General features: G+C 36.6%; 1 protein-coding gene across 2 annotated transcripts in view; it reads right to left on the bottom strand.

The window, feature by feature from the left end:
- Atp8b4 (ATPase phospholipid transporting 8B4 (putative)) overlaps nt 1-26,863 on the bottom strand; it is a 260,993-nt gene that overhangs the window by 91,957 nt on the left and 142,173 nt on the right. For both annotated transcript variants that reach the window (XM_078049629.1, XM_005316551.4), the window contains exons 8-11: nt 20,181-20,251; nt 16,017-16,099; nt 5,993-6,151; nt 772-860 (exon numbers count right to left, since the gene is read on the bottom strand). In XM_078049629.1, coding sequence (XP_077905755.1) covers nt 772-860; nt 5,993-6,151; nt 16,017-16,099; nt 20,181-20,251 — 402 coding nt within the window. The remainder of the gene's footprint in view (nt 1-771; nt 861-5,992; nt 6,152-16,016; nt 16,100-20,180; nt 20,252-26,863) is intronic.

Here is a 26,863-nt window from a genome sequence, read left to right as displayed (position 1 = left end):
CTATTCTTGTGAGGGGGGGGCATAATGATAGGGTTCATTAGGTAATTTTATATGTGTACATTGGAAAATTATGTTAGATTCATTTTACTGTCTTTCCTACTCCTATCCACGCTCTCTTCCTTTTGTTCCCCTTTTTCTAATCTACTGAATTTCTCTTTTTCCCCTCCTCCTGGCCCTTTATTGTGATTAAGCTTCCACATATCAGCAAAAACATTTGACCTTTGGTTTTTCTGGAACTGGCTTATTCACTTAGCATGATATTCTCCAGATCCATCCATTTACTGGTAAATGTCCAAAGGTCACTTGTCTTTATGGCTGAGTAATATCCCATTGTGTATATATGCCACAATTTTATTATGCATTCATTTGTTGATAAGCATTTAGGTTGGCTCCATAGCTATTGTGAATTGTGCAACTATAAACATTGATGTGACTGTATCCCTGTAGTATGTTTATTTTAAATCCTTTGGATATAACCAAGAAATGGAATAACTGGATTTTGGTTTTCAAACATAAATCTTTGCAATATGGAGAACTGAAAAACTGTGAAGGCCACTATAAACACTAACCTACCTCTCCTGATAATTTCTATCATTTGTTGAGAAATTATTATAAACTAGAAAATAGAAGGCACTATAACTGGACTTCAAATCAGAGTGTCCAAACACAACTCCACATGAGAAATTCTGAAAGAATTTCCCCCAAAATATAAGAAATATACTAAGGTAATAATGACTAATGACATTGCCTAATTTTGTTATAGTTACTTACCCACAGTACTAGAGTATTCATCAATCTATCAATGCTTGTTCTTTTAAACTTTGTTTTACCACTGTTCTGCATTAGTTTAGTGTCAGGACCTGTAAATAAAAGAAGAGCCAACTTTGAAACAATTAGATGTAATAGTAGTAATTATTACTCATATCAATGTCTCTAAAAGGGAAAAATATATTTTTCAAAAAAAATTTAACTTTCATTAAGAGCAAGGGCCATTAAGTTGTATATGATTCTTAACTAGTGGCTTAACAATTGTCCTGGAAACTACAAGAGAATCAATCTCTATAGAATATGTCCAGGTTAGAATTTGTTGCTACATAAGTCTTAAGAAATGCTTTTTTTAAAAAAATAATGAATGAATGTGCTTGTGGTTTGAAGTATTCAATGACAGCAAAATCAATAAAAGGAATTATTTGGAAATACTGAAAAGAACTATAGTAACCAAAACAAATTAGAATACTGAGGTCAAAAATTAAAAGATGAGAAATCAAATTCCAGATGTTTCCCAAAAAGGTTTGAGGTACCCTTAATGAAGAATCTTTTAAAAAACTATAAAACATGTATCAGCAAGTAAGTTAAACCTTTTCTATGATTGATAGCTGTTTATATAATGTGTGCTTTTCTAAGAGCAAGAATTGACTTAAATCTTGTATTTCCTCAAGATTCAATATGACATATTTCTTAAGATCATTTTTTCAAGGAAATCTGAGACTAATGTTAGCTGCTTTAGAGGTGGGTTATTAGATAATTAACTAATAACATGTTGCTAAGGAAATTTCTTATTCACAGAGAAAATGCTAAATAGAAACAATTGTTTTAGTTATAACTGACTTCTGTAGTGTTCTTTTTCCACATTGTGTTCCCATTACTATTGATCCATGCAGCCATTTAATATAGGAGGAAGGGGAAAATGAAAGAAATAAAAGAAGGGGGGCACACATGAAATTATATACCATTCTAGAAGTCATGAAACGGTGGGAACATCCTTCAAACACTTCCTTTTCCTCAAAAAACAAAGAAAGATTGGGGTCTCAGAACAATTCATTGTTTTGAGTTGGAAAATGCACCCCAGGGTCCTGTTCCTGGCCACTGGTGTATAAAAGAAACCACCCACATTTTCTCAGAGTTGTTTATTAAAGTCATATGGACATTGAGGGTGAGAAATATTTATTTTGTAGTAAAGATCACAAAAACCAAATAAAGTTTGTGATTGCTAAAAACTGAAATATTGACAGACCAGTTGATGTTAAAAATTTATATTTCTTCAGCACACAAACATAGACAGAGTAATGAAGAATCTACTTTATAGGCTGATAAGTACTTTTTTAAATATATCCACAAATGTTTACATACACAAATCTTCTTCATAATCAAAGACCTTGAAAGAGTCTTCTAGAGTTGGCTGCTCCTGTTTCCTGATCCTCCACTCATTATTCTCCACTCATATTCAACCTAGTTTTGGGGCTAATCACTACACCATATCATCAATAGCCACCATAGGTTATGATGATTGTTTTGATACTGATATCATAGGTTCTAATATTATTGACTACTTGTCCTTATAAAACATATTCTTCCCTCAACTTCTGTGTTTCAATGTTCTCCTACTCTTACTCCTACTTTTTTCCCTGTCTTCCATAATGTTCACACCCCTGTATCCAGTTGTTAAACACTGAGATTCTTAAGACTCAAGCATAAATCATCTCTTTATACTCAATCCACCTTCCCTGGGCAATCTTACCTGTGACTATAATCAATCTGTAATACCATCTTCAAATCACTATATCTCTAGCTCATACTGCTCTTTGAACTCTAAGTCATATATTTAAATCCATATATTTTATTGCTCACATGAAATCTCCACCTGGATCTTCCTAAGGACCCTCGAAGGACCTTTGTCAGCCTAGCTTGGAATCTTCAGGGTTCCTTACCTCAGTGATTGACACCACTATCCATCCAATTGTGAAGGTTAGCAGATACCTCAGAGTCAGAGTTGATTTCTCTCTCATCCTCACTGTTAAACCTGTTCATCAAAGCTTGTCATCTCAACTTTCTAAAAAGCTTCTGATTTCTCTATCTTCATATCCTCATTCCAATCCAAAATACCATCATCTCTCAACTTTTAAAATCCTAGTAACTTTTGTGTTCCTGCATCACTCTGTCCTGAACTCGATCAATATTTTTCCTTCTCAACAAGTACTCTTTCCAGAACCTGCTGAATATTAACAGAGATCGCAAACACTGGAGGGAAGAGTGAATAAGCCAACACAATAGGTTATCCTTTATTTGTTAACAATGAGAATGAAGTTTAAAGAATTTACCTTGCTTGAGATTTCTCATCTAATAAGTGACAGAACCAGAATTTAAACCTCCATATATCTAACTCTGAAGGTTCTCGTTTTTTAACTACTATTTTTAAAACCATATGAGTTAGTCAACCAATGTACATTTAAGACTGCCTCATTCAGGGTCCTAACAGGAAATATATATCATATTAAACAAGGATAGTGACAGTAGAGTTTATTTTTAAAGGAACACTTTACAAAAGTGGGGGTGGGTATAAGGAAAGCAAAAGGTAAGGGCAATAACCAAGGGCTTCAGAGCAACCCAGCTATTTCTTCACCTCAGCCAGAGGGATGTTCGAAAGGAGTATTACTGGACCCTCGGGTGAGAGATGTGTGGGGTTTACAGCCTTTAAGGGATGAGTAACCTTATATTGAAGACCAGTCTGAAGTGACCACACAGGGATGTATTCTGAAGGAATGAATACCTTGGCCTTAATCATCTTTGTCCCTTTAATCTTTTTCCCAAGACAGAGTCCAAAAGAAGCCAAAATTTAAGGAAAACTATCAGTACCAACCAGACAAGTCAGCCTTCAATGCAAAAAGAAGGTTGGAAAAGGGTCAGAGCAGACCTGAACGGGCAAATGAAAGAGATCCAGCACTAAAACCTTACCTGCAACCAAGATGGTGCCTGATCCTGTAGACTCCTTAAATGGATTAGACTCCTGCTCTCAGAAATAACACCTGCTCCTCTTTTGAGCAGAAAAAAAGTCATTACCAGGGAAGTATGGCCCAGCTGTTAGTGTATATTAGACTTTTGTAAATTATAGGTTTGCAAAGCAAGCCATATCTGTCAATTATATTTCCTGCACAATTCTTAACGGTAGATATAACTAGAGTAATAGTTCAAAAAGAAAAGTTAACAATTCATTTGGGATTCACCTTCATAAGACCTACATAGTCACCTACAATTAGTTCCTCAGCCAAATATCTCAAGACTTCGGGAACCTGACTAAGTTCAACTCTGACATGGACCAAACCAATGGTTCATTGCTTAGTTTGCCTTTATTCTGGTTCAAGTTTTATACTAACTTTTGTGCACAAACTAAAGCCAATAAACATATTCTTTGCTTTGCAAATGTCCACCTGATGGCTGTCCCCTGCAAGTGAACCTCCAGGGCATATCACAAGAGGCAGCTCCCTCTTTTCCCACGAAGGTGTGGCAAGCAGGAAGTTTTCCCAGCTCAGCTGGTGGAACAGGAATATGCTCTGAATTGAAGATGAAAGAAAGGAGAAGCATGGAAGGAAGGAAAAGAAAATTTGGAGGCTTCCTCTCCCACAGGCATCATCACATGGAGACTTTGCAGTACACTCTCAGATATGCTCATTATTATCCCCGGGTTTCAGAGGGGGAACAAAGCTTAGGGAGGTTAAGTAACTGAGGATAATGCTCCTACAGCCAGATATGCCCGATTCAATTTCTGTGAACTTTCTGCTCTTCTCCCTTGGAGGACATCTGTTTAACTTACCTCTCCACTTCCTTTTTTGTGAGAGCATTCTCCCATAGGGACAACCTTATGAAGAGGAACTTGACCCCTCAGTGGTTCACAACAGCTGTCCTAGCATAACACAGTGTAACTGAACCACAGTCCTGAATTAGTTGCTCCAAACAAGATCATACAAACTCAAACAAACTTCTGGACTATGTCCCATTCCTAGGGTGAGGCATCTCCATTTCTTTGGTGACAGGGAGCAAACTAGATGGGTATTTCCTACCAGAAGACTCTCAAGATGTCTCTCTATCATTAAGTAGGACAGTAAAAGGAAGTTGTGGATAAGCCTTACTGTTTCTCTGCAAGAAAATGCAAATAAGGAAATAAATAGTAAGAGGTTTATTTCCCTGACTAAAGAATAAAAGCATCTGATGAAAGAATCTTGAAGCCAGATTCATCCCCAGATAAAAGCACTATATTGTCTCATTTCTAGGGATTTCCCAAGTCCTTACAATACTAATGCCCCAAGCAGAAAGAGCCTTGTTAACGGCCACAGCTGAGAGTATTTAGGAACAACTGGGAGGACTTTCCTAGTTTGGAACACTTTTAAGTCTTTAATGAACATTTTGTTGTTGCTGAGGAAAGTTAAGAAAAACATTCCAATTTTGATTGCACATATAATCAGCAGACCCAAAACACATCTTAATTTGGTGCCACAATAAACAGGATTTATAAAATCAAGGACTAGCAATTGAAGCCATGAGTACAATTTGAGTGGCTTTATGAAATGGTGCTACTGTGAGCTTCCTTAGCAGGAAACTGCCACCTTGAACCCATAGAGATAAAGTAGGGAAAGCAAAAATGACAGGCATGAAGAGCAGGAGGCATCGCACCCCCCAGCCTCCTTCCACACTGGCCCCACCCATCATGCACAATCTTTCCAGACCCCACTGTCCTGTTTACAAACAGTGGAGAAACTACAGAGTATAAACAGAAGTGACTGCAAGATCTCCAAGAACACTTTCCCAAAAGAGCTGCTTGACTTCCACAAACTACCCAAGAACAGCATGTTGAGGGGTTTTCTTTTTTATTCTTCTGTCAATTTAAAAGGAGCTTAGTTAACACATAACATGACAAAGTGACTAGGATGGGGCTAAAAAGATAGAAATTAAAACAATAGGTATCTAGCACCCACCGTATAATGGAGGCCCCAGCACCCTTAAGAATAAGCACAGGATGTCAGTGGTTCCCACACCCTGGACCACCTGGACTGTTTTAAAGCTGTGGTGTTTTACCCTGGAGCCACAAATCCTGAAGTTAACTCCAGAGCAGCCCTTTGCATGGGCTAAAAGCACCATGCTGTTCTGAACTTGGAGAACTGTGCTGGTGTGTGTTGCAGGAAAGGGTCACATAGATCTGGCCCTGAGCCATAAACTGTACCTGCAAAAATAACCATTCCAAAACACCAGCTGGTGTTCCTCAGGATGCAGCCTCTCAGGATTATCTTCTGATTGTCCAGGGAGTGCTTGCTGTCCTTCCAAGAGAGGACTCCCATAAATTTATCTAATTTGTTGTTAGGCGCCTCACAGACAACAATCCCTGGAAAATAAAAAAGCAAAACTCCTAATATGCACCTGAAACTCTTTTCAGAAGCCCATGGTACTGCTGTGCCACCCTACTTCCATGTACAGCACATTTTTCCTTCCCTCTTAGCATGGTATATACCTGACTGTGCTGGAAAAATAAGCTTGGAGATGCAAAGATGGAAATCTATCAAATATTTTGGAATATAGCTTTCTGTACTATGAGATTATTTTTTTCACCTAAAAATAAAAAAAAATCACTTATCTTTTCTTCTAGTTTGTAGCAAATGACTTTTGAAAATACAAAGCATGCTCTCCTAAACATTTTATTTTGGCTTAATGCAAACTGTCACACAGGTTACCAAGGCATACTTCCTGTTTCACAGCAAAAGTTATCCATCTTTCTAGTCTCCTAATCAAGATTTTTGGGGTCCTACTATATTCCACCCCAGAAAAACCTGGGCCTTGTTTGCGCCTTGTGCTTGAGAATGCGTGTGATTCCTTTCAGCTGTTGTATGCTTCTTATCTTGATTAGATTCAGAGTCCTGGGGGCTCAAAGGCACCATATAACTTGCCCAAACTGGCCAGAAGATGTTTCTAGTTTTTTTCTTTTTCTTTTTTTTTTTTTTTTTAATTCCAAGTCCATTCCAAACCAAGGGCATGCCATTCCAAATCAATGAATCAATTCGTTCCATCATTTCAATAAGAAAATGCACATTCTCTGTGGGGTACTTGATAGAAAAAGAAACCAGAAATAATCTTTTATGGACCTTGTCACAAGACATAACTATTAGGTTAATATACATTTGCATTGCAAACAGGTGGGGTCACATTTTTAGAAGTAATGAATACAGAGACATGAAAGAATAGAACAGAGAAAAGCAAAGGAGCAAGAAAAAGAAAGCAGGAAAGAATGAAAAAGGATTTGTGGGTAGATCTAAGCAGAGTTCAAGTTGGAGTCAGGGATAAGATTAGGGCCTCTACATTTCTTGCTCTTCAAAACAATAAAAATACATTTATTTAAGCGGAAGTGCAAAGGGCAGTTTGGAACATAAAAAGTGTCATTTGGAAAAGAAAGGGGAGCCTATTTTTAGGATTGATTGAAAGTTAAAGGAGATCAGATGATCTTAAGGAATTCTATATGATGTTGTGTTAGTCAGCTTTCCATTACTTTAAAAAAAAAAACTTGAGACAAATGGATTTATGAAGAGAAAAGGGTTATTTTGGCTCACAGATCTGAAGGTTTCAAGCCATGATCAATTCACCCCTTTACTTTGGGCCTATGATGGTAGGTGCATCAGGGTCAGAGTATGTGGAGGAGCAAAGCCATGACCTCAGGGCCAGGATACAAAATAGAAAGAGGAAGAGACTAGAGTTCCTCAGTTCCTTTCCAGGGCATTTCTCCAGCAATGTAAAATCTCCCATTATGCCCCACCTTTTAAAATACCCACCACCTGCAGTAGCACCAAGCTTTTTACACAGGGCTCTGGAGGATGTTTAAGATTTAAACTATAGCAGATTCTGACTCCGTCTTCTTTCCACACTGTCTTCTGAACTTAAAGAGGCTTCTTTCATGACTTCCTTTCCTTCCTAGGATTCTATGTTTTCCCTTTAGAACTCTTAGAGAAAGGTAACAGCAACTCGTTTTCATACAGTCTGACCCATCCTAACCAACCAGATTACTCACATTTACAGCCTTTGCATTCATAAAACAAAAACACTCTGGAAGGAATGAGGGATTCGTGGTCTCAGGACTGCTTCTCCAACTTGCACTGACCTTTTCCTAATATAACAAATCATTGACCCAAAGACCTCCCTCTCGGGCACTTTCTGACAGCTTCTCAGACATCCACTGCTAAGGGAGAAAGTGCTGGCAAGAGGTTTCAAATAAGACAAATAACCTGTACAAGGTCATTTTTTATTGATGGGAAGTGGCTGAATTGTGGTTAGCTCCCATTATAGCCCATTTATGTATTAAAACTGATTTTAAACTAGCCCAAATTATTTGGACAGCTATATTGTAGAAGAGGAGACTTTTTATAAATTCTTGGAATTCATTATCTTTTTTCCTCTACCAATAATTTTCATTCCTGAATTTTGAAGAACCTTGAATTGGGTGGATATTACCCACAAAACTTAAATAAAAATAATAGGCTAACAGAAGCCATTAAAGCTTATTCTAGTTTCTTGACCCAAGACTCAATTTCTCAGGCTTCAAAATTGGTACAAAAAAAAAAAAGTGCTTTTGGGCAAAAACAACATGATACATGATTCCTGCCAACAGAAATATAAAAAACAGGTTCATTTGATCATTTTTATTGTCGTAAGCAAAGACTGACATAGAGGCAAATACAGCCTTGAACGTGTTGGCTCACTACTCCCTGGCCCCAAGGCTCATCCACTTCTGGCCTTACACCAAGGGTGTGGTTCTAGACAGGAAAAGGCAGTAAGGCTAAGGGTTCTGCATGGGTTCTTGGAGCCCAAACTCCAATTCAGCCTTTCTCAAAGAGTGTGGTGCCAGTGATTTAAGCACTAAATATAGGGCTCAGTCAAAACAAAATGGTAGGAACCAAGCCAAACTGCATTTTTTTTCCTTAATCATCAGAAATGTTCATCTTCCCTCTTCTTAGTCCTGTTAGCATAAAATACAAACTTCTCAATTTATTTTCTGCCCCTTTCCAAAAGAGGTTAACAGTTTTCTTTAGGTAGAACTATATTTGTCTCTATGTCCCATAACCTACCATAATATCTACCTAATAGGAACATAATAAATGTTTGTTGGAGAGATGAATGGAAAAAATTCTCAGATAGTTTCAAATGAGAGGTTGGGAGATGAGATAGGTATTAGAAAAAAATCAAAGATAAATGGGAAAAGTAGGTATATTTTCATAGTAATAATGAGAAAGGGGATTATCTACAGTCGGTAGAAATCCACAACAAGAAGCTTATGTTGACCTAACTCTAATAGAAGCCAAATAGATCTGAGAACAATGAAAAAAGGTGGGAGCCTCAAAGCACATTAGAAGCAACCAAAAATGGATTCTAATCAAAGCATAAGAAGGACTAGGGAAAACTCTCTTAGGATCCTTCTCCCTTTTTTCTAATTGTACCAGTAGAGAAAATGGTCAGTTTGACAATTGATAGGAAAGCATGTGGGTAAAATAGAATCATTTTTCACAGTCACTCACTGAATATATGTTTAGAGCCCAAAGTCATATTTAATGGGCAATCATACAACCAGTGGAAAGGCATAACAATTATGAATTAAAGGGATATAACGAAACTAGCTAGTCTCATTAGTTTGCCTCTCTGAAAAGATGTGAAAGCAGACAGCAATTCAACCATTTCACAATCACATGGAAATGCCCCTACCCAACAAAATCTACAAGATTTCATTCTGAAGCTTTTTTAGTACATAAATTTAGTCATGAGGTTATTGGTTAATTACCAACTTGATAAATTTCTCAAACTACAATATTTATCTCAAAGAAGAAATCTGTAGTTTATCATGAAAATGGAACTTGGTACTCAATATTCCATGGTTTTCCAGAGAAATTCATTTCTTTCTATCCATTATTAGCAATATTTCTTCATTATCTGCACTGCAACTCTTTCGTAAAACAAACTATGCATTCAATAAGACATCATTATTGTTGTTCAAGAATTTTTTGAACCAAGAGCTTCTTAACATTTAGGAGATTGTCTACTATTATTGCCCTGATGATTGTGATAAATGGGTTTTATTTTCTTAGAAACAAAAGTGTCACTTTCCTATTTTCCTTTATTCTTCATCCAGCTTTCAGCCACCCATCAATATCATCATAATGGCCATGTCAGCATCAAAAAAAGAAGTTACTCTTTATCTTTACATGGAACCTATGTCTCGTGTATCAGTCAGTGCTATTGGGCTGTGCTTCCATCCAGGTGAATAGAAAAGCTATCTGGTAAGTTTTTAAAAAGTCACAAGATGCTAACCAAGCCTTTTTTTATTATTTATTTTAACCAAAAGAAATGCTTATTTTTCTGTTTTAATTACACACATGCTGTTCTTTAGAAAGGACCACAAAATACACAAAGATTCCTGACTAAAGAGTCAACCTTTCTCTGGTTCAGAATTCAGTATTAACAGTCATACAAAATATGTAAACTTGTCATGAGTTGCAAAAAACAGATCTCAGTCCATCAGTAACAAGATGCAAGAGATTCTTAAACACATTTGGACAATTTACATCCAGGGCTTTCCCCAAGGGATAAGAATGTCCAGTTTGCAAATGTATAATTGACAAGTATTTCCAGTTACTTATTTATAAAAGCTTTTCAAGATCCATAAGGCTTTAATATGAAAACTCAAGACCTACTCAACTAATTTTTATATTTATTATAATATTAGATCAAATTAATATATCTTTTTAAAAAAATTCAACAGACTGCATACTGATTTTTTTTCAGATGTTTGAGAGGTATACAAACATTTAGATGAGAACTTTTCAAGTAAATGGATTTACCTACCAAACTCTAACTCAGTCTTGTGTGTACTGGTCTCTGTTTGGCCACCTCTTCTGTACATTTTTGTTGGGGATCCTCACTTTCAAAATCTCAGAAAACATTGCTATTTTTTAAAAAAAAATATGATAATCTCATTCTAGATCTGGATGGACTTGATCTCTGATAATTAATTTTGTACCTTCAGGTTTAAGTACTTTTATAACTTATTTCTTATCCTGAGCAGAAGCTAAGCTACTGTGCTAAATTGTTGCCTTTCTGCTTATAGTTTTTTGTGCCCTTTGTAAAGCAGGCTTTGCCAATAGTCTGGATTCATATTCTGTCCCTCTACCTGGTTGCCATATGACACAACTTAGGTGGGTCTCAGATTCCTTATCTATAAATTGAAGCTAATAATACTCTCTTCTTTTAAGAGATTGTAAGAATTTAATAAAATAATGTGTATAAGTGCTTAACATGGTTCCTGGTACATATTGAGTACTTGTTCTTATATCATCATCATGTTTAAGGCCTAAGAATTGAGACCTTTACCTTACCTTCTGTGGCATGAGCTCTGTTCAAGTATGTCTTCCCCCTGGGCTATTAATTCCGTGAAAACAAGGCCCAAGTCTGATTCCTAACCACTGTATTCAAAAGAAAATTCTGTGGCACTGTGTGAAATATATATTTGCTGAATGAATGGATAAATAAGTGAATGAATAATAAAAAGAAGATAAGTTCATGTAATGCAAAGGAGGCTGCAAGTAAGAAGCTGTCTTTGGGTATAGGAGGGGAGGCAGAGAGACTTATGAGAGACACCTGAGTCCCAGTTCATCTCAGTTTTGACTCTAGATCAATTTGGAGTCTTCAATTTGGAGTCCTCAGTGGAACCTTCTCTAGGAATAAAGGTGGGAAATTCAGGTCTTCAGACTTGAAAGATGTACACTTATGAGACAAGGACAGAACTGTAGTTTGGTGCTAGTCAAAGTATTTTGGCAAGCCTCAGAAGAAAAACCACAGACTAACTAGAAGCAAAAATAATGTCATCTCCAGATTTGTCCAGAAGTCACAAGCTAAAAGATAAACTTAGCACAGTCATAACATGGGCAAGGACATGCCTCCTACATCTGTCTCATCTAGTTTACCTTGCCCAAAGTCAAAGTAATTGCCCACAATGCTGACATCATGCTTCTTATTTAAACTAAAGGAGGCAATATCTGGTCTTGATCCCATTGCCTTGGAAGTGTTTCTAGTCATTAGAGAAAAATCTGAGATTTATTGATACTTCAATAAGACAAAGGGGAATAAAGAAAACCAAAATAAGGGAAATACAGAATATTGGCAAGTAAAAGGATCAACACAACCATTGTTTTACATTGTGTTCCTAAGAGGTTCTTAATAAGTAGACACTAATTAACATGGAGAAAATTATGAAAGCAGAAAAATGATGACAGGAAAAAAAGATACTACAGGTTGGAAAAAATAACAAAAAGTGTAAAAGGGAGATGAGAAGAGGAAAGTAAGAAAGAGTGTAAAAGAGAAGAGAGGCAAGGGGAGAATGGTGAAATGGGGTAGTTAGAGAAACACGTAGGTAGTGCACAGTAGGTGTATGTTGGGGGGTGTGTGTAAAATTTGTAAACCAGGACATGGGAAGAAGTGAAGTGGACAGAGAAAAAATTGAAGGCTACGGGAAAGCAAAAGCAATCATGAGAAAAACGTAGAGTTTATTAACTGTCTCAACTCTTTCAAAGATTTTTCCATACCACCTCTTGCATCACTCTCTTGCTCTTTAAATTTGACTGCTAACAGGGGAAATCTAATTTGTATATTGTATCTAATTTATTTCCCCTTAATCCATCCATTCATTCTTCAGATGCTTTCTTGGAACTAGCAAATCACAGTGTAATAAGGATAAACTCATAAAATAACATGTTGTCTAGAAATGTAAGGTACTTTAAAATGAAATTTAAGATTTAAGAATGAAAAAGTAAATTTAACAGAAACCTGGTTCTTAGCCCAGAAATGTACCAGCCTCATGAATTTGACATTACATGTTCTCTAAAAAGTGACCACAGCTTAAGTGTACATAATAGAAAAGAGAGGCCTATGTTGCCATTATTTAAGAAAACAATTATACTTTGGTGATGTGGTGAGTGGCCATTCCTTAGTAAATGATAGTTATTACTGCACTTTAAAAGTAAATTTTATGAAGTAATTCTAAACATATGTATACATATATATGTATATATATACACATTATTTATACACACACACACACACAGACACACACACACACACACACACACACACACCACAGGTCTGTTAAGCTAACCTGCCTAAATATCTGTTACCCCATCTGCGACAAAGGAATTATTTTTACTGAGGAATTATTTCTCTGCAGCAGCCTGGGCTGCATCAACTTGCATTGGTTTAAATTCAGGGCTATGGTGTTCAATTTGTTTGGTAAAGGGGCTCTAAAGTAAATATATTATAAAATCACCACCATCAACCCTCTCTCAGCCACCTGCCCTCCAGAAGAAGGGGACCCAAAAACTCTTGTTTTTCACCATAAGGCCCCATCAGGAACCTTCTTCCTCACCCTGCAGTGTCATACTCTAGTCCCAACATCTTTTTCTTAGGTCTTTCCTCTCCTTTCCCATTGCTTTCTGAGGCCTGATGCTGATCCTGACCCTCATTGCAATCATTTATTAATTCACTCATTCAGTAAGGATTTATTGAGTATCTACTATGTATTAAATGTTGTTCTAGGTGCTTGGATATGTTAGCATACTAAACAAAGATCCCTGTGGAGCTTACATTGATGAATATATAAATGGATATTATGGTTTGGATGTGAGGTACCCCAAAAAACTCACATGTGAGACAATGCAAGAAGATTCAGAGGAGGAAATGATTGGGTTGAAAGAGTCTTAATCCAATCAGTGATTTAATCGTCTGACAGGGATTAACTGAGGGGTAACTGAAGTGGTAGGGTGTGGCTAAAGGAGGTGAGAATTAGGGTGTGGTTTGGGGGTATATACTTGTATCTGGAGAGTGGAGTCTCTCTCTCTACTTCTTCATCACTGTGATGTGAGCTGCTTCCCTCCACCACCCTGTCCAGGCATAATGTCCTGCTTCACCTCTAGCCCAGAGGAATGGAGTTGTCTGTCAGCCTCGGAAACCGTGAGCTCTCAAATAAATTTTTCCTCTTCTACAATTGTGCAGATTGGGTCTTTAAGTCACAGCTGTGAGAAAGCTCACTAAAACAACAGGCAATAAATAATAAACTTTAAATAAATAACTAATATAGCACATCATGTTGGGAAGTGCTATAAAAAGAAGAAAAAAGCAGGGTACAGGGAATTGACAGTATGAGAATTCATGCTGAAGACGAGGATATGAGGCCTCAATCCTACGGTTCCATGTAAGAAATCTACCTAACCCAGCCTGGCTGGATCATTGATCCTGGCATTGATCTCCACAGCCACAATTCTTACAAGGGTGTGGCAGAGGCAGTGCTCAACAAATACTCATATCTGTTATTTCCCAGCCTCCCTTGCAGTTAGATGAGAGCGAGATAACTCACAATAGCCCATGAAATAGGAGAGGAGGGAGCAGTTAAAAGCCACTGTGTCTCTTCCTCTCACCCTTACCCTGCTGTGGTGACCTGAGAGACCATTAGTCTCAGTATCAAGGCCAAGAGATGGAGAAGTCTCCCCAACCCACATCAGAATGTGACATGAGCAAGAAATACAACTCTGTGGTGTTTAGGTCACCAAGATTTCAGGGTTTTTTGTAATTGCATCATAGTGTAGGTTATCTGTGCAAATATCTATGAAAAAGAGCTACATAATTATAACAATCATTTTCTGCTTTTCATTTGTTAAGGAAATATCTACCTCCTTATAGATGAATAGAGGTATACAAGTATAAAGTTCTGCCAGGAAAGGAATGAGTAATGGTAAGTTATATTTAGGTTACTCTTTTAGGATTTGATAAATGTTCAATGAGATATTTTAAGCAAGTTTTTTGATTCATGAAAACAATTTACTTTCCTTGGATTCGTATAACACTAAAATTTCATTGAAAAAAGATTACTTTGTTAGAAAATGCGTAATTTGTTTTACTCTAATCTAAATATGTCTTGGGCCATTCAAAGTTTCCTGGCTAGTCCCCTGACTTAAATCTCAATTTGGAAGAATATTTTTTCTATAAACATCTGTTATAATAGCATTCATTTAAGAGAGATTAAGATATTAATAAAATCAGAGAGTTTACAAGCAAATGCAAAGCACAGACAATATAAGTTCTAAGCTATGTACTGAAGAAACTTTACAATGTAAACTTAGTTGTGCTTTACTTTAACTGAAGAGAGGGTACTAAGAAACTTGTCCACATTTTCCTTTAGTATCTGGAGAGTGGAGCCTCTTTCTACTACCTCATCACCATGATGTGAGCTGCACTCTTTCAATTTTCAGAAAGATTGTCTCAAATTCATAGACTCACTAGTAAATAAAACCAATATGTATGAAAATATTAGTATTCAGAACCAGATTTACAAGTGAGCAAAGCAAAAGACCATTGAGGGGTAGCAGGAAGGCCTATGGCCTCTCATGGGCCTAAAACCCTACTAATAATGTCTTTTTTCCCTTGACTCTTGAAGAATGGTATTATTTTGTGGTCTCTTAATTATAAAATATAAATATCCCTAAAGTGGACAATACCTAGAGGCTATTCCATGAATACTTAAAAATAACTTTAACAGAAAAGGACAAGATAACAGTTGGAAAAGAATAGAATCAAAATACCACTGCTGAGGAGCAGGGCACTGGGTCAAACAGTGTGAAGGTGGTGATAATAAAACCAGGGTCTAAAATTAAAGGCAACAGATAGCCAACTGATTTATAAATTAGAATGTTCTTTCTGAATACCTACTACCTTGAAGACATTACACCAGGTACCATACCAGATACAGAAATATATGAGGCAAGATGGCTATCTCCAGGAAGTTGGGTTAGGTAGATCTAGCATTAGGTCTTTGTTGAAAATGGAGGGATGGTTAGATCTGGAGCTAGAAATAGGAGTGTGGCCTGCATTCACCCCCAGCAAGTCCACAAAGGTCTCTAGGGAGGCCAAGGTCGAGCAACAGAAGTGCATTGTAAGATTGAAGGGAATGAGATCTACATGAAAGGAAACAAGGTGAAATAAAAAATGAACTGAGGAAGCCACTCTCCCATTGGTACACACTGTTACTCCTTAGCATGAGAAGAGATGACAGTCTTGATGCCAAGAAAATTTTATGTCCTTCCAGGAAGTATAGAAATTGGTTCTCAGATAACTAGCTTGTCACTTTTTCTTTTTGGTTTTGAGATTGTTCTTTAACTATTTCAAACACTTACCATCAAACCTTGCAAGTCTGCTTATATCTGCTCCAAGTTCGGAGGTAACAGATAATGCATGACGAACTTTTAGATTTGTTTCCCTGTAAAATAAATGATGGAACATGAATTTTTATATGGAACAGCCTCACAGCATCTTACCCAATGCAATTAGGTGGATACAACACATGCCAAACCCAACTTCGAGACTCAGGGAACCTCATTTTGAATGTCATTCACACTTCTCACACTGTCTTGGGAAAATGGGTGGGACTTCTCAGGCTCCTAAGAGTTGGCATTCCACCCACCACACATCTGTATAACACCACAGTAATCTGTTTTGCAATTTGAAAGAACAGAGAACATAATAAATATGGTTTCATTCGAACCTAGTCAAACATCATGCATGAGTTATAAAACACATTAGGAATGGGAACACAGTTGCCAAATAAAGCAGTCCAGTATCACTCCAGATTCTAATATCTACCTAGGAGTTTTACTTGCAAAAGATGGTCATGGCTAATTTTACAGTAGCTGAAATTAAAATGGGAAAAGGAATGCAGCTTTCTTTTTCTTGGAGACTCAATCCAAGAAACCCGTAAGTCTCAAATAATACGAGACAGGCTCAGCAGGTCACAAAGAGCTGGTCATCTTCTTACAGGGAGGACCACACATATATTGGACAGATGGCTCTCTGGTATTCAGGACATGCCCAGCAGTAATCCCACAGCCATCACTCCCATCTTTGGTTCAAGGGCTTGCTATTGCAGTTTTCTCACGGAGTTCAATCTAATTTTCTTCTACTGTAGCTCCCCACCCCATATTCAATACCTGGCAACCGCTAATCTATTCTCCATTTTTATAATGCCTTTTCTCTTTAAATTAGAGTTCTACCTTTTACACAAATGTTGAATCATGGGTTCATTCAGTCAATAAACATTGATTGAATACTTAGCATGGTCACCTAGAATCTTCAATGCTTCCCCAAAAGATTATCCTCTTGGAGGAAACAAAGAGATTTAACAGTAAATATCACTGTGTTGAATTATATGCCAACCTATGAAATATTGAGTATAAAGAGACAAGAAGCAGTTATCCAAGAGGGCACTCCATCTGACCTTCTATCAGCCAGTTTCACAATGATATGAGGACAACGTGAACCCAATGCGAAAATGCCCACTGCTAAAATAGCCTTCTTCAGAAAACCCTAAATTGGATGTATAACTGAAGTTATTAGTGGAAACAATCTCACTAATCAAAATATGCCCATTCCTAGGTGGCAAAGGTGACAAGGGATTAAAGTAGTCAAAAAGAACTTCCTAGATGAGGCAGAAATTGAGCAGGGCTTGCTGGACAAGAAAAAGGAAGGTAAGTGGTGTAAAGGCTACAGAACCACATGCTCATCCATCTGAACTACTTTTCTAATAATTGAAACAATCACACCAACTAAGCTGGATAGCTCTAGTTCTCTGACCCTACTCTACATCTGTTATTCATGGAAGTTCATCATCATTTTGAGATGCTTCCTCAGAATCCTCTCCATTATCTCACTCTAGCTTCGAATGTGAAAATTTAAAGGGAAAGAATAATCACACAGAGGCCTTACTTACTTTAAAAATCTACTTTTAAAGACTCCTTATTAACTCCTTCAGTGCCACACCACACTCTTTTTAATCTGTCTGAATATCTTAATAAAGTTCAAAATTATTTTCAGCATAACAAACAATATGGAAAAATCCTACCTTTTACTCGGTTTCCCCTATTGGTAACACCTTGCAAAACTATCATGTAGTATCACAACCCAGATATTGACAGTGACACAGTCAATAGACAGAACATTTCTATCACTACAAAGATCCCTTGGGTTGCCCTTTAGAGCTACACCCACTTTACTGCCTTTTCCACCCAATCTTTAATATCCGGAGACCACTACTCTGTTCTCTATTTTTATAATTTCACCTTCTCAGAAATGTTGTACAAATGGAATCATAGCTTTGGAATATTTTTAGCTTTGGAATAGCGTTGGAATTGGTTTTCCATCTCAGCACAATTGTTTGAAGACTCATTCCAGGTATTTCCTGTGTCTGTAGTTAGTTCCTTTTTATTGCTGAGTGGCAATCCAGGATATGGAGATACCGGATTGTTCAACCATTCACCTGCTGAAAGATGTCTAACTTGTTTCCTCTTTGGATTCTACAAATAAGTCTTCCATAAACATTCATGTACGAGTTTTTGTGTAAACAGAAGTCTTCATTTCTCTGAGATGACTGCCCCAAAGTCAAATTGCTGAGTTACATGGTAGTTGTGTGTTTAGTTCATAAGCAACAGTCCCATTGTTTTCCATTCCCACAAGCAATGTATGAATGATCCTATTTCTTGACATCCTTACCAGCACCCAGAGTTATCACTTTTTTTAATGTTGGCTATTATGTTAGATCTATACTGATATATCATTGTGGTTTTAATTTTAATTTCCCTAATGACTAATGATGTTGAGCAACTTTTCATGTGCTTATTGGTCCCCTATATGTCCTCTTTGGCAAAATGTTTGTCCATGTCGTTTGCCAATTTTCCAGTTAGACTGTTATGTTTTTTAAGTGTTGAGTTTTGAAAATATTTTTATATATTCGAGATATAAGTCTTTGTCAGATGCTTTGCAAATAATTTCTCCTGATCTGTATGTTATTATTCTATCCTCTTAAAACCTTTAATTTGATGAAGTCCAATTTATTAAATTTTCTTTTTTATGGATCCTGTTTTTTGTGTCAAATCTAACTCTGACTAGCCCCAAATCATATAGTTCTATGTTTTGCATTTGAATTAATTTCCTTAATAGTTACAGGCCTATTCAAGTTATTTATCTCATGTTTGATGTATGGTCTGTTTTTTTTTTTTTTTGAGAAGTAGTTCATTTCATCTAAGTTATCAAATTTATGTGTGTAGAGCTATTTGTAATAATACTTCATTATCATTATCCACCTGATGTTTTTAGAATCTGGAGGGAATTCCCCTGGTTTATGCAGGATATTGATAATTTATCTCATTTTTTTTACTTTATCAGTCTTCCTAAAGGTTTATCAATTGAATTAATGTTTTCAAAGAACTGTGTTTCATTAATTTTCTTTATGATTTTTCTGTTTTCAAATTCACTTTATTTTTGTTCTTACCTTCATTTTCTCATTCCTTCTGCTTACTTGGGTTTTATTTATTTATTTATTTATTTATTTATTTATTTATTTATTTTAGTTTTCTATGTTCTTGAGATGGGAGATTATTGATTTGAGACTTTTTCTTTGTTCAAGTAATATATACTTAGTGCTATGATTTTTCCTCTCAGCACTGCTTTAGCTATGTCTGCAACTGTTCTGCCCAAACCAGGGGTAGGATCAGGCAGGCCAAACTGTTTGAATAGTTCAGTATGAAAATGACTTAGGAGCCACTGTTGAAAATCATAGGTTCTGGTATCAGACTGCCAGCTTTGAGTTCTATCTTTATTCTTTAGGAGTTCAGAGCAAATAAACAAGTCTCTCTAAAACATTGGTATCCTGGTCTGTACAGTAGGACTTGTATAGTACCTGTATCAGGATTAAATGATATAAACCATCTAAAAACACACACGAATTATTCAGTGTGATGAAAATGTAAGCTCATTAAATATTTTTATGCCAAACAGACAAATTGAATCCTATGAAGCAGACCTGCTATATGGTCTATAAAGAAATTCTAAATTAACATCAATGTCAAAACTGCGTCACAATCCTTTTCTCTCTTCTGTCTCTGTATCTTCATTAACACAGATCCAAGGTTGCTTTTCCGTCCTTTCTTCCTCAGGGAACTCTTGATCTCCAGCCCTCTCATTTTTGTTAGAAAATGACTTGAACTTAAAACAAACAAAAACTTCTAAGGCAACTCACTGAAGAATCCCCGCATGAAATTATCCACATATACATGTTTAGCTCACTGTTTCTGAAAGAAAATAAACTAAAAAGTCAGAGTTTTCAAAATAAATTCAAGAGAAAAGTAATCTTCAAAATTACTGCAAAGTAATTAACAATGGACTTGGCAATTTAGACTCTTGTGTCTTCCAAGGAAACAAAAAATAAGATTTAAGCCCTGCTTATAAAGACATTACTTTTAAATAAATTAAAAACCAACCTAATCAAGTATTCTAATTTAATAACTTACCCATCAAGCTCTGCAGTTTCAATATAGCACAGACCATGTGGCTCACTACTTGATAGAAGCAGCAAATCAGCCTATTTTAAGAAAACATGACAAAAGAATACTTGAGAAGGGGAGACTGGCTGAAGGTCTGTTCTGCTGCATCACCTCTCTACTGCTTGCCAGCACAGCCTGAGGAACAAAGTGAAAGGGGTAGGATCCTGTACCACCTCCATGTGGTACCCCTGGACAAGCCCTCCCACCCTCAGTGTTCCTGTTTCCACACCCTTGACCATCACAATAGGAGGAAGTGCTGGGGTATCATATAAATTAATAGCCGCTTGCTTTACTTTTTTTGAAAGACACATATAAATTTTGTTTTCATAATTATTCACGGAAAATATGTCACTAATGAATAATTGGAAATATTTATGGGTATATACTTTGATTATCTAGTAGGACCAGTTAAGATCAGGCAGCAGGCAAAGAGGATAAGGAAGACAGATAAAGATGGAAGAAATTAGAGAAAAAATAAGAGAGACAAAGAAGTAGAGATGAGAGACTTAAAAGATAAGCAAAGAGAAAAAAAGAACAAGATGGTATATAGTAAAGAAAGAGAAAGAAAAGTGGGACTAAGCAAGAGAGCAAGGAAGAATAGAAAATATAATAAAAGACAATGGAAAAAATTTAGACATTTAATAGTTTGTCTTTTGGGGAAAGGTACAAGGGATTGAACCCAGAGGTCCTCTACCACTTAGCTACATCTCCAGCCCTTTTTATTTTTGATTTTGAGATGGGGTCTTGCTAAGTTTCTAAGGCTGGCCTCAGCCTCCTACATTGGTAGGATTACTGCTATGTGCCACCACACCCAGTATTCTTTCTTTTAAGATAATTAGTTTTATTCTGCTGTCCATTTGAGTTTTGAAAACTACCTATCAAAATGCAGTCTTAGAATTCTGTTAGCTTTCTATATTGGGAAACTATTTTATTTCAAATTTCAAATTTTATTTTAAAATAAGCATTTTTATGACATTCTGAAGGGTTTGAATGTCTTCAAAAATTAGCTAAAATTTTAGGCTAGTCATTTTGAGACATTAGCCTAACAATTTTGTAGTTATGTCTGAATGTAGCATTCCAAATCTATGAAATCTTCTTACTTTATTTTTTAAAATATTAGAACTTTTATTCTCAAGACCTGGAGGTTAAATTTATAATCAATCCACTTGTTTTATTGTCTCTAGATTTTAAATTTCCAGTTCAAAAATTGGTTTGTGTGTGTGTGTGTGTTGTTTTGTCTAGATTAGACTGAAACTGCTGGAAAAACTTAGTGCCAGCCCACATGGGAATAAATGGGTTTGTATTATCAAGACTCCTCCTCAACTCTGAATAAAGAAGCCACAGAAGCTTCTTGAGGCAGGAATTATTTTCTTACTTGTCACAGAGTAAAACAGAGCAAACCCATAAAGAGAGTGTGTCAAAAATGTAGGCTGTTCTTGAACTAAAAATTACCTATCCTGATCTAAAAGGAAAGAACAAATTTTGGAAAATTCACCCTAATCTTACTTCTCACACTTAAATTTCCATGTGTAAAGGCCTACAGCAGAAGAGCTTAATGCTCTTTGGGCCTCCGACTCTCCTCCCTTAAGCTTAAAAGGATCATTTTAAACAAAATCCAGAATTCTCTAATTCTGATCATTAGCAATGGAAAAAAATTGTGGTGTGTAAGAAAGATATCTACTTGTGCCTAGCTTTTCTTCTAAAGTCTACATAGAAAGAGTGAGCCAGCGTTTCTGTTTCATACTGAGCTCTGCTGTGTTCACACTTACTCTGGGGTAAACAAGGGGAGGATTCTTTGTGCACAGTGGGCTCCCAACATGTGACTGAGGCACCACTGCCACCTGGCGGCTGGATTCTCTCTGGAGCAATGATCAACTTCCTACAAGTAGAAACAGACCTACCCACCTACAATGGTTTCTAGCCTCACTGTTTCTGCTTGGTCTCCCTGGAATCTGGGACTTCCTTGCCCATATCTTCCTGTCCCCTGCATTGCTACCTTTTTCTTTCTTTCTTTTCTTTCTTTCTTTCTTTCTCTCTCTCTTTTTAAATATTCTTTCAAACTTCTTGGTTCCCACTCCCTGATTTCTGGCCTGCCTCCCCTCATTCATCCTCCATTCTCCCTTCCCCATAGCTGAGCCTTGGTAGTCCCTTTTGTGAAGCTCTCTCTTCATGGTATTTTTAATCCATTGTCATTGAAAAGGATGAAAGCACAAGTGGCGGGGGCATCTGGCATGATGAGTGGTCACACACTTAACCGCATGCCATCTTTCTCCCACCTTCTAGTCCATCAGAAATAATCCCAAAAAGAAAAGAGCAAGAGAATTGTAGTAACAGCCATATCAGTGTCTGATTACACATTTGTCAGAGGTGCTGGACCAGGAGCTGGAGCAACATGAGTAGCCTTGGGGTCCACCAGCCCCCAACTCTACAAGTCTCACATCAAGATGAGCCTTCCAGTAAATCTCAAGAGACTGGGTTTGTGGTTGATCCTGAAACTTGTGATCCAGTGGTGGTATCTATGACACCAAGAGCCAATATTTAGTGAGGACTTTCTGTTTCTCTCACTTCCCTGAGGGCTTTATATGTAATACTTAATCTAACTCTATGGAAGTCCTATAGTGTAGGTCTTGTTGTTATTCCTACTTTACAAATGAGTAAAGTGAGACCCAAAGAGGTTCAGTAACTTGTCTGAAGCTATTTAGGTAGGAAGTGGGAGAGCCAGAATTTGAATCCAGGCAGACTGAAGCACACACTGAAATGAATTAAAACTTCTTTGCTTGAAGGATTTCATAGTATAGTGAAGATAGAACATGGTAAGTGTTCTCAGGGTCATACTAACAAAGAACTATGGGAAGAGTTCAAATGAGAAAGAACACTGTGTCGGTAGCTAAGAAAGGGCATCATGGAAGATTCTAGAGGCACTGTAAAGCAGAATCCCCCAGGCAGAGGTAGTAGCAAGAGTAAGGAACAGAAAAGGGAAAGCATGATTATCCGAATGCAAAAATAGGCCAGGCAAAAAAAGTTGACAATTCTAACCAGAACCACCTCCCATCTACTCCTATTTTTTTTTTTTTTTTACTTTCTTCTATCAATTTTTGGTACCTTTTTCCCATTCCCTATTAGGGGAGACTCAGTTCTGTTTCCCATGAAACAGTGTTTTCTAACTCAGCAGCCCCTTTCCCGGCTTTCACAGGCAACAGAAAGCCAAGCAATTGCCTCATGGAAACCTGAAATGAATATTCCCATCATAGAAAACTTGAAAAGAATCCACTGAACATCTTTGAGCCCTCAAAGCCAAAGACATTGTCTTCAGAAATTTATTAGGTATAAATAACATTTGTGAAATTAAAGAATAAAGGAAGCAAAACCTCAAGAAATAATAACATCTTAAAGTTATATAATACTTTAAGAATTTACAAAACACTCCCTCATAATTAGGTCATTTTATTCAAATCCTTAACACCGTGTGAGTGGGTAACGTTGTTCCCATGGTATGCATGGGGAGGTCAGATCTGGCCAGCAGCAAAGAAAGAATGAACTCCTGCATACACACCAGGTGATTTAAATTAATTCACATAGCACCCATAGGCTTTCTTGACATCAGATTTATGGACACTAAGACCTTAAATTACAGATATGGAACCAGAATTCAGAATTTCTGATCCAAAAACGAATACTTTTTCCCCTGGTGGGCTACTAAATCACTACAATACAACTCATGTATGTTTTGCTTTGTTAGTATTAAAAATCTAAAACTACAATTGTGCAAGAATGTTGGAATAGCAATTTCAAAAACTGATGGAAAGATAAATTTGTAAAATTAATTCGAATACCACACTTAAATCTCCTTTTAATTTTTACACAGTTCTTCATCTTCATCCTACACAACATTATTTTTAGTCTACAAATAAAAAACAAAATTTAAATGGCTTATGCATATTGTCAAAAATTAGAATTAAATCATGAAAATGAAAGTGTCTAAGATTACAGGTAATACTTTAAATTTCAGACCTAGTAAGCACATGTTGAATAACTACTAATATGTACTGAATACCTCCTTGTTTTAGTCTTTATAATTCAACTAATTTGAGAATACAAAAACAACAGCAATAAAAAAGAGCAAGAGAGGAAATAATAATTATGGCCAGAAGAGCATTTATTCATTTATTCAGGCTCTTCCTCTGGTCAGAAAACATCCTTGCCCATATTTCTTCCCCACAAATAATTGTGGGGAAACAACACTCACCATTTACTTTTGTTACACAGAAAATAGTGTTTACCTTTATACTTTAGCAAGAAGCTGCTTCTTCAGTACATATTTTTAAAAAATATTTATTCCCTGAAAATTCCCTACTTCATACTAGCATAAGTATGAGGTATTTATAGAGTTACACCTATAAAGAGGATTTATTCATCGCAATTAGATTGAAAGAATAACTGACTTGAAGCTATATGAATTAAAATAACAAGGAAGTCAATTAGACCACAAAAATAGCTTCTCTAGAAGTACATCCAATAAAGGTGCTAAAAGAGACTAGATGAGAGAGCAGACGCCTACCTGCTATGGTTTGAATATGAGATGTCCTCCAAAAACCTCAGGAGACAATGCGGTAATGTTCAGAGGTGACATGATTAGATTATGAGAGTTGTAGCTTAATCAGTGGACTCATTCGCTTAATGTACTTATTCACTTGCTGTACTGAGTGGTAACTGTAAGAAGTAAGTCAATGAGGATGTGCCTTTGGGGTTTATATTTTGTCATTGGCACCTCAATCTCCGTCTCTGCTTCCTGGCTGTTATAAGCTGAGCAGCTTCCCTTTGGCATGCCCTTCCACCAAGATGTTAGGTCTCATCTTGGGCCCAGAACAATGGAGTCAGCTGATCAGGATGAACACAGACCTCTGAAACCATGAGCCAAAATAAACTTTTCTTCCAAGTTAGTCTTGTCAGGTATTTAGGTCATAGAGATGAGGAGCTAATTAACACACCACCCCTGGTCTGGTCTAAAATTTAGGTCAAATTAATCTTTCAAGACCTAGCTTCTGAAAGGTAAAAATTTTTAATTCCTACAACTGAAGAATGCCTTGGTTTTCAAACAAAAATTTAAGGGTCATGAACCCCCTCCAAGAGGATCTGTTCCTGTATATTGGTGGCATGGAAGAGAAGGGCAGACTGTATCCTCTGTACACAGAAAGAGGGCAAAAAGAAATGGAAAGAAGGAAGTTCCTATCAAGCACACCGCTCCCTGCCCCCAAATCCACTAGAGAAATCATTCCTGGGCAAGGGGAAGGATAAGCAGGGTGCAGGACACTTACAAGTTTTTGAGTTCAGTATGGTCCCTCCAAATAACAATGGGAGGAGTCTAAGCACTCTCAATTCATATAATCACAATAAAAGGCCTTATCTACATTATCCAATATGGTAGCTACAAGTCACATGCAGCTATTAAATCTAAACACAATGCAAAACTCAGTCCTCAGTTGCACTACCTGCATTTCTACTATTCACTTGCCACACAAAGATACTGAATATGGCATTGGACAAAACAATTATACAGCAATTACTTTATTACAAAAAGTTATATTGGATAGCACTGAGCCACATGGATCACTAACTTTATGGGAATTTGTAATCATTTCTTTTTAAACCAATGTTAATGATGCACCCATAGAACTGATTTCCTTGTATCTGATATTTGCACTTCTGTATCTCACCTCACTGAAGATACTGCAATAGTAAGTAAGCATATATGCTATAACATAGAAAATATAACTAAGTTAAAAACAAAGGCCAAAGGAAAGAGAAATTAGAATATCAAAGATAGAAGGCAAGTTGGAGGCAGAACGCTGGCCATGAGGTCCTATGGAATTAGATTTGAGACACTGACTTGATTCCTGCTTTTTCTGGACTCACCCCTAAGAATCTGATAGTAAACATGCTAGGGTATAAAATTAGTGAACAAGTGAATCCAAACTAATATTCTTCCTTTCAAAGCAGAAATGGGGCTCTTAAAGTCCATTATTTTTATTGAATACCTGAAGCAGAAACATACCTAGCATTGCCCATGAAATATTCAACTCCATGTAAAATTAAAGTTAAACGTGTGGCATATTTTAATGTATACTGTATTTCCTCGAGAACCACTGGGGATAAACGGTTGCAAAAAAAAAAAAAAAAAAAAAACTGAATGCCTGCATCTTAGAATTTCACATATGCAAAGCCAAAAAAAAAAAAAAGGTTATTCACTTAGAAGCACCAAAAACTCAATCATTTTCATGAGAGTAAAACTAAAATGAGTTACATGGGGCCCTTTCTTTTAAACAATATATTCCGAATGTAGGTAACCTTTGTTTAATAAGGGCATCTAGACATTCTAGACATTTTTACTTGTATCCCATTAATATAGAACACCCTGAATTTTGAAAATTTGTATCCACTTTTCATTTTTTTTTCTGTCTTCTTTCTTACATAGATTGACATCTATTCATTCAATCAACATTTACTAAATGCCCCCTCTAATCCAACATGACATTAGATGTCAGAGACCAGACAAATCAAGAATTCTTTGGTGTAATCTCAGTTTACACAATCACAACAGGTAAAGGTTAGAAGGGATATTTGAGACCTTACAGTGGTCTGGCACCCTAATT

Source organism: Ictidomys tridecemlineatus, chromosome 5 (genome assembly GCF_052094955.1).
Source record: "Ictidomys tridecemlineatus isolate mIctTri1 chromosome 5, mIctTri1.hap1, whole genome shotgun sequence".
NCBI classification, from domain to species: Eukaryota; Metazoa; Chordata; class Mammalia; order Rodentia; family Sciuridae; genus Ictidomys; species Ictidomys tridecemlineatus.
Note: the sequence above shows the minus strand (reverse complement) of the source record. Positions and strands in the feature narration are given on the sequence as shown.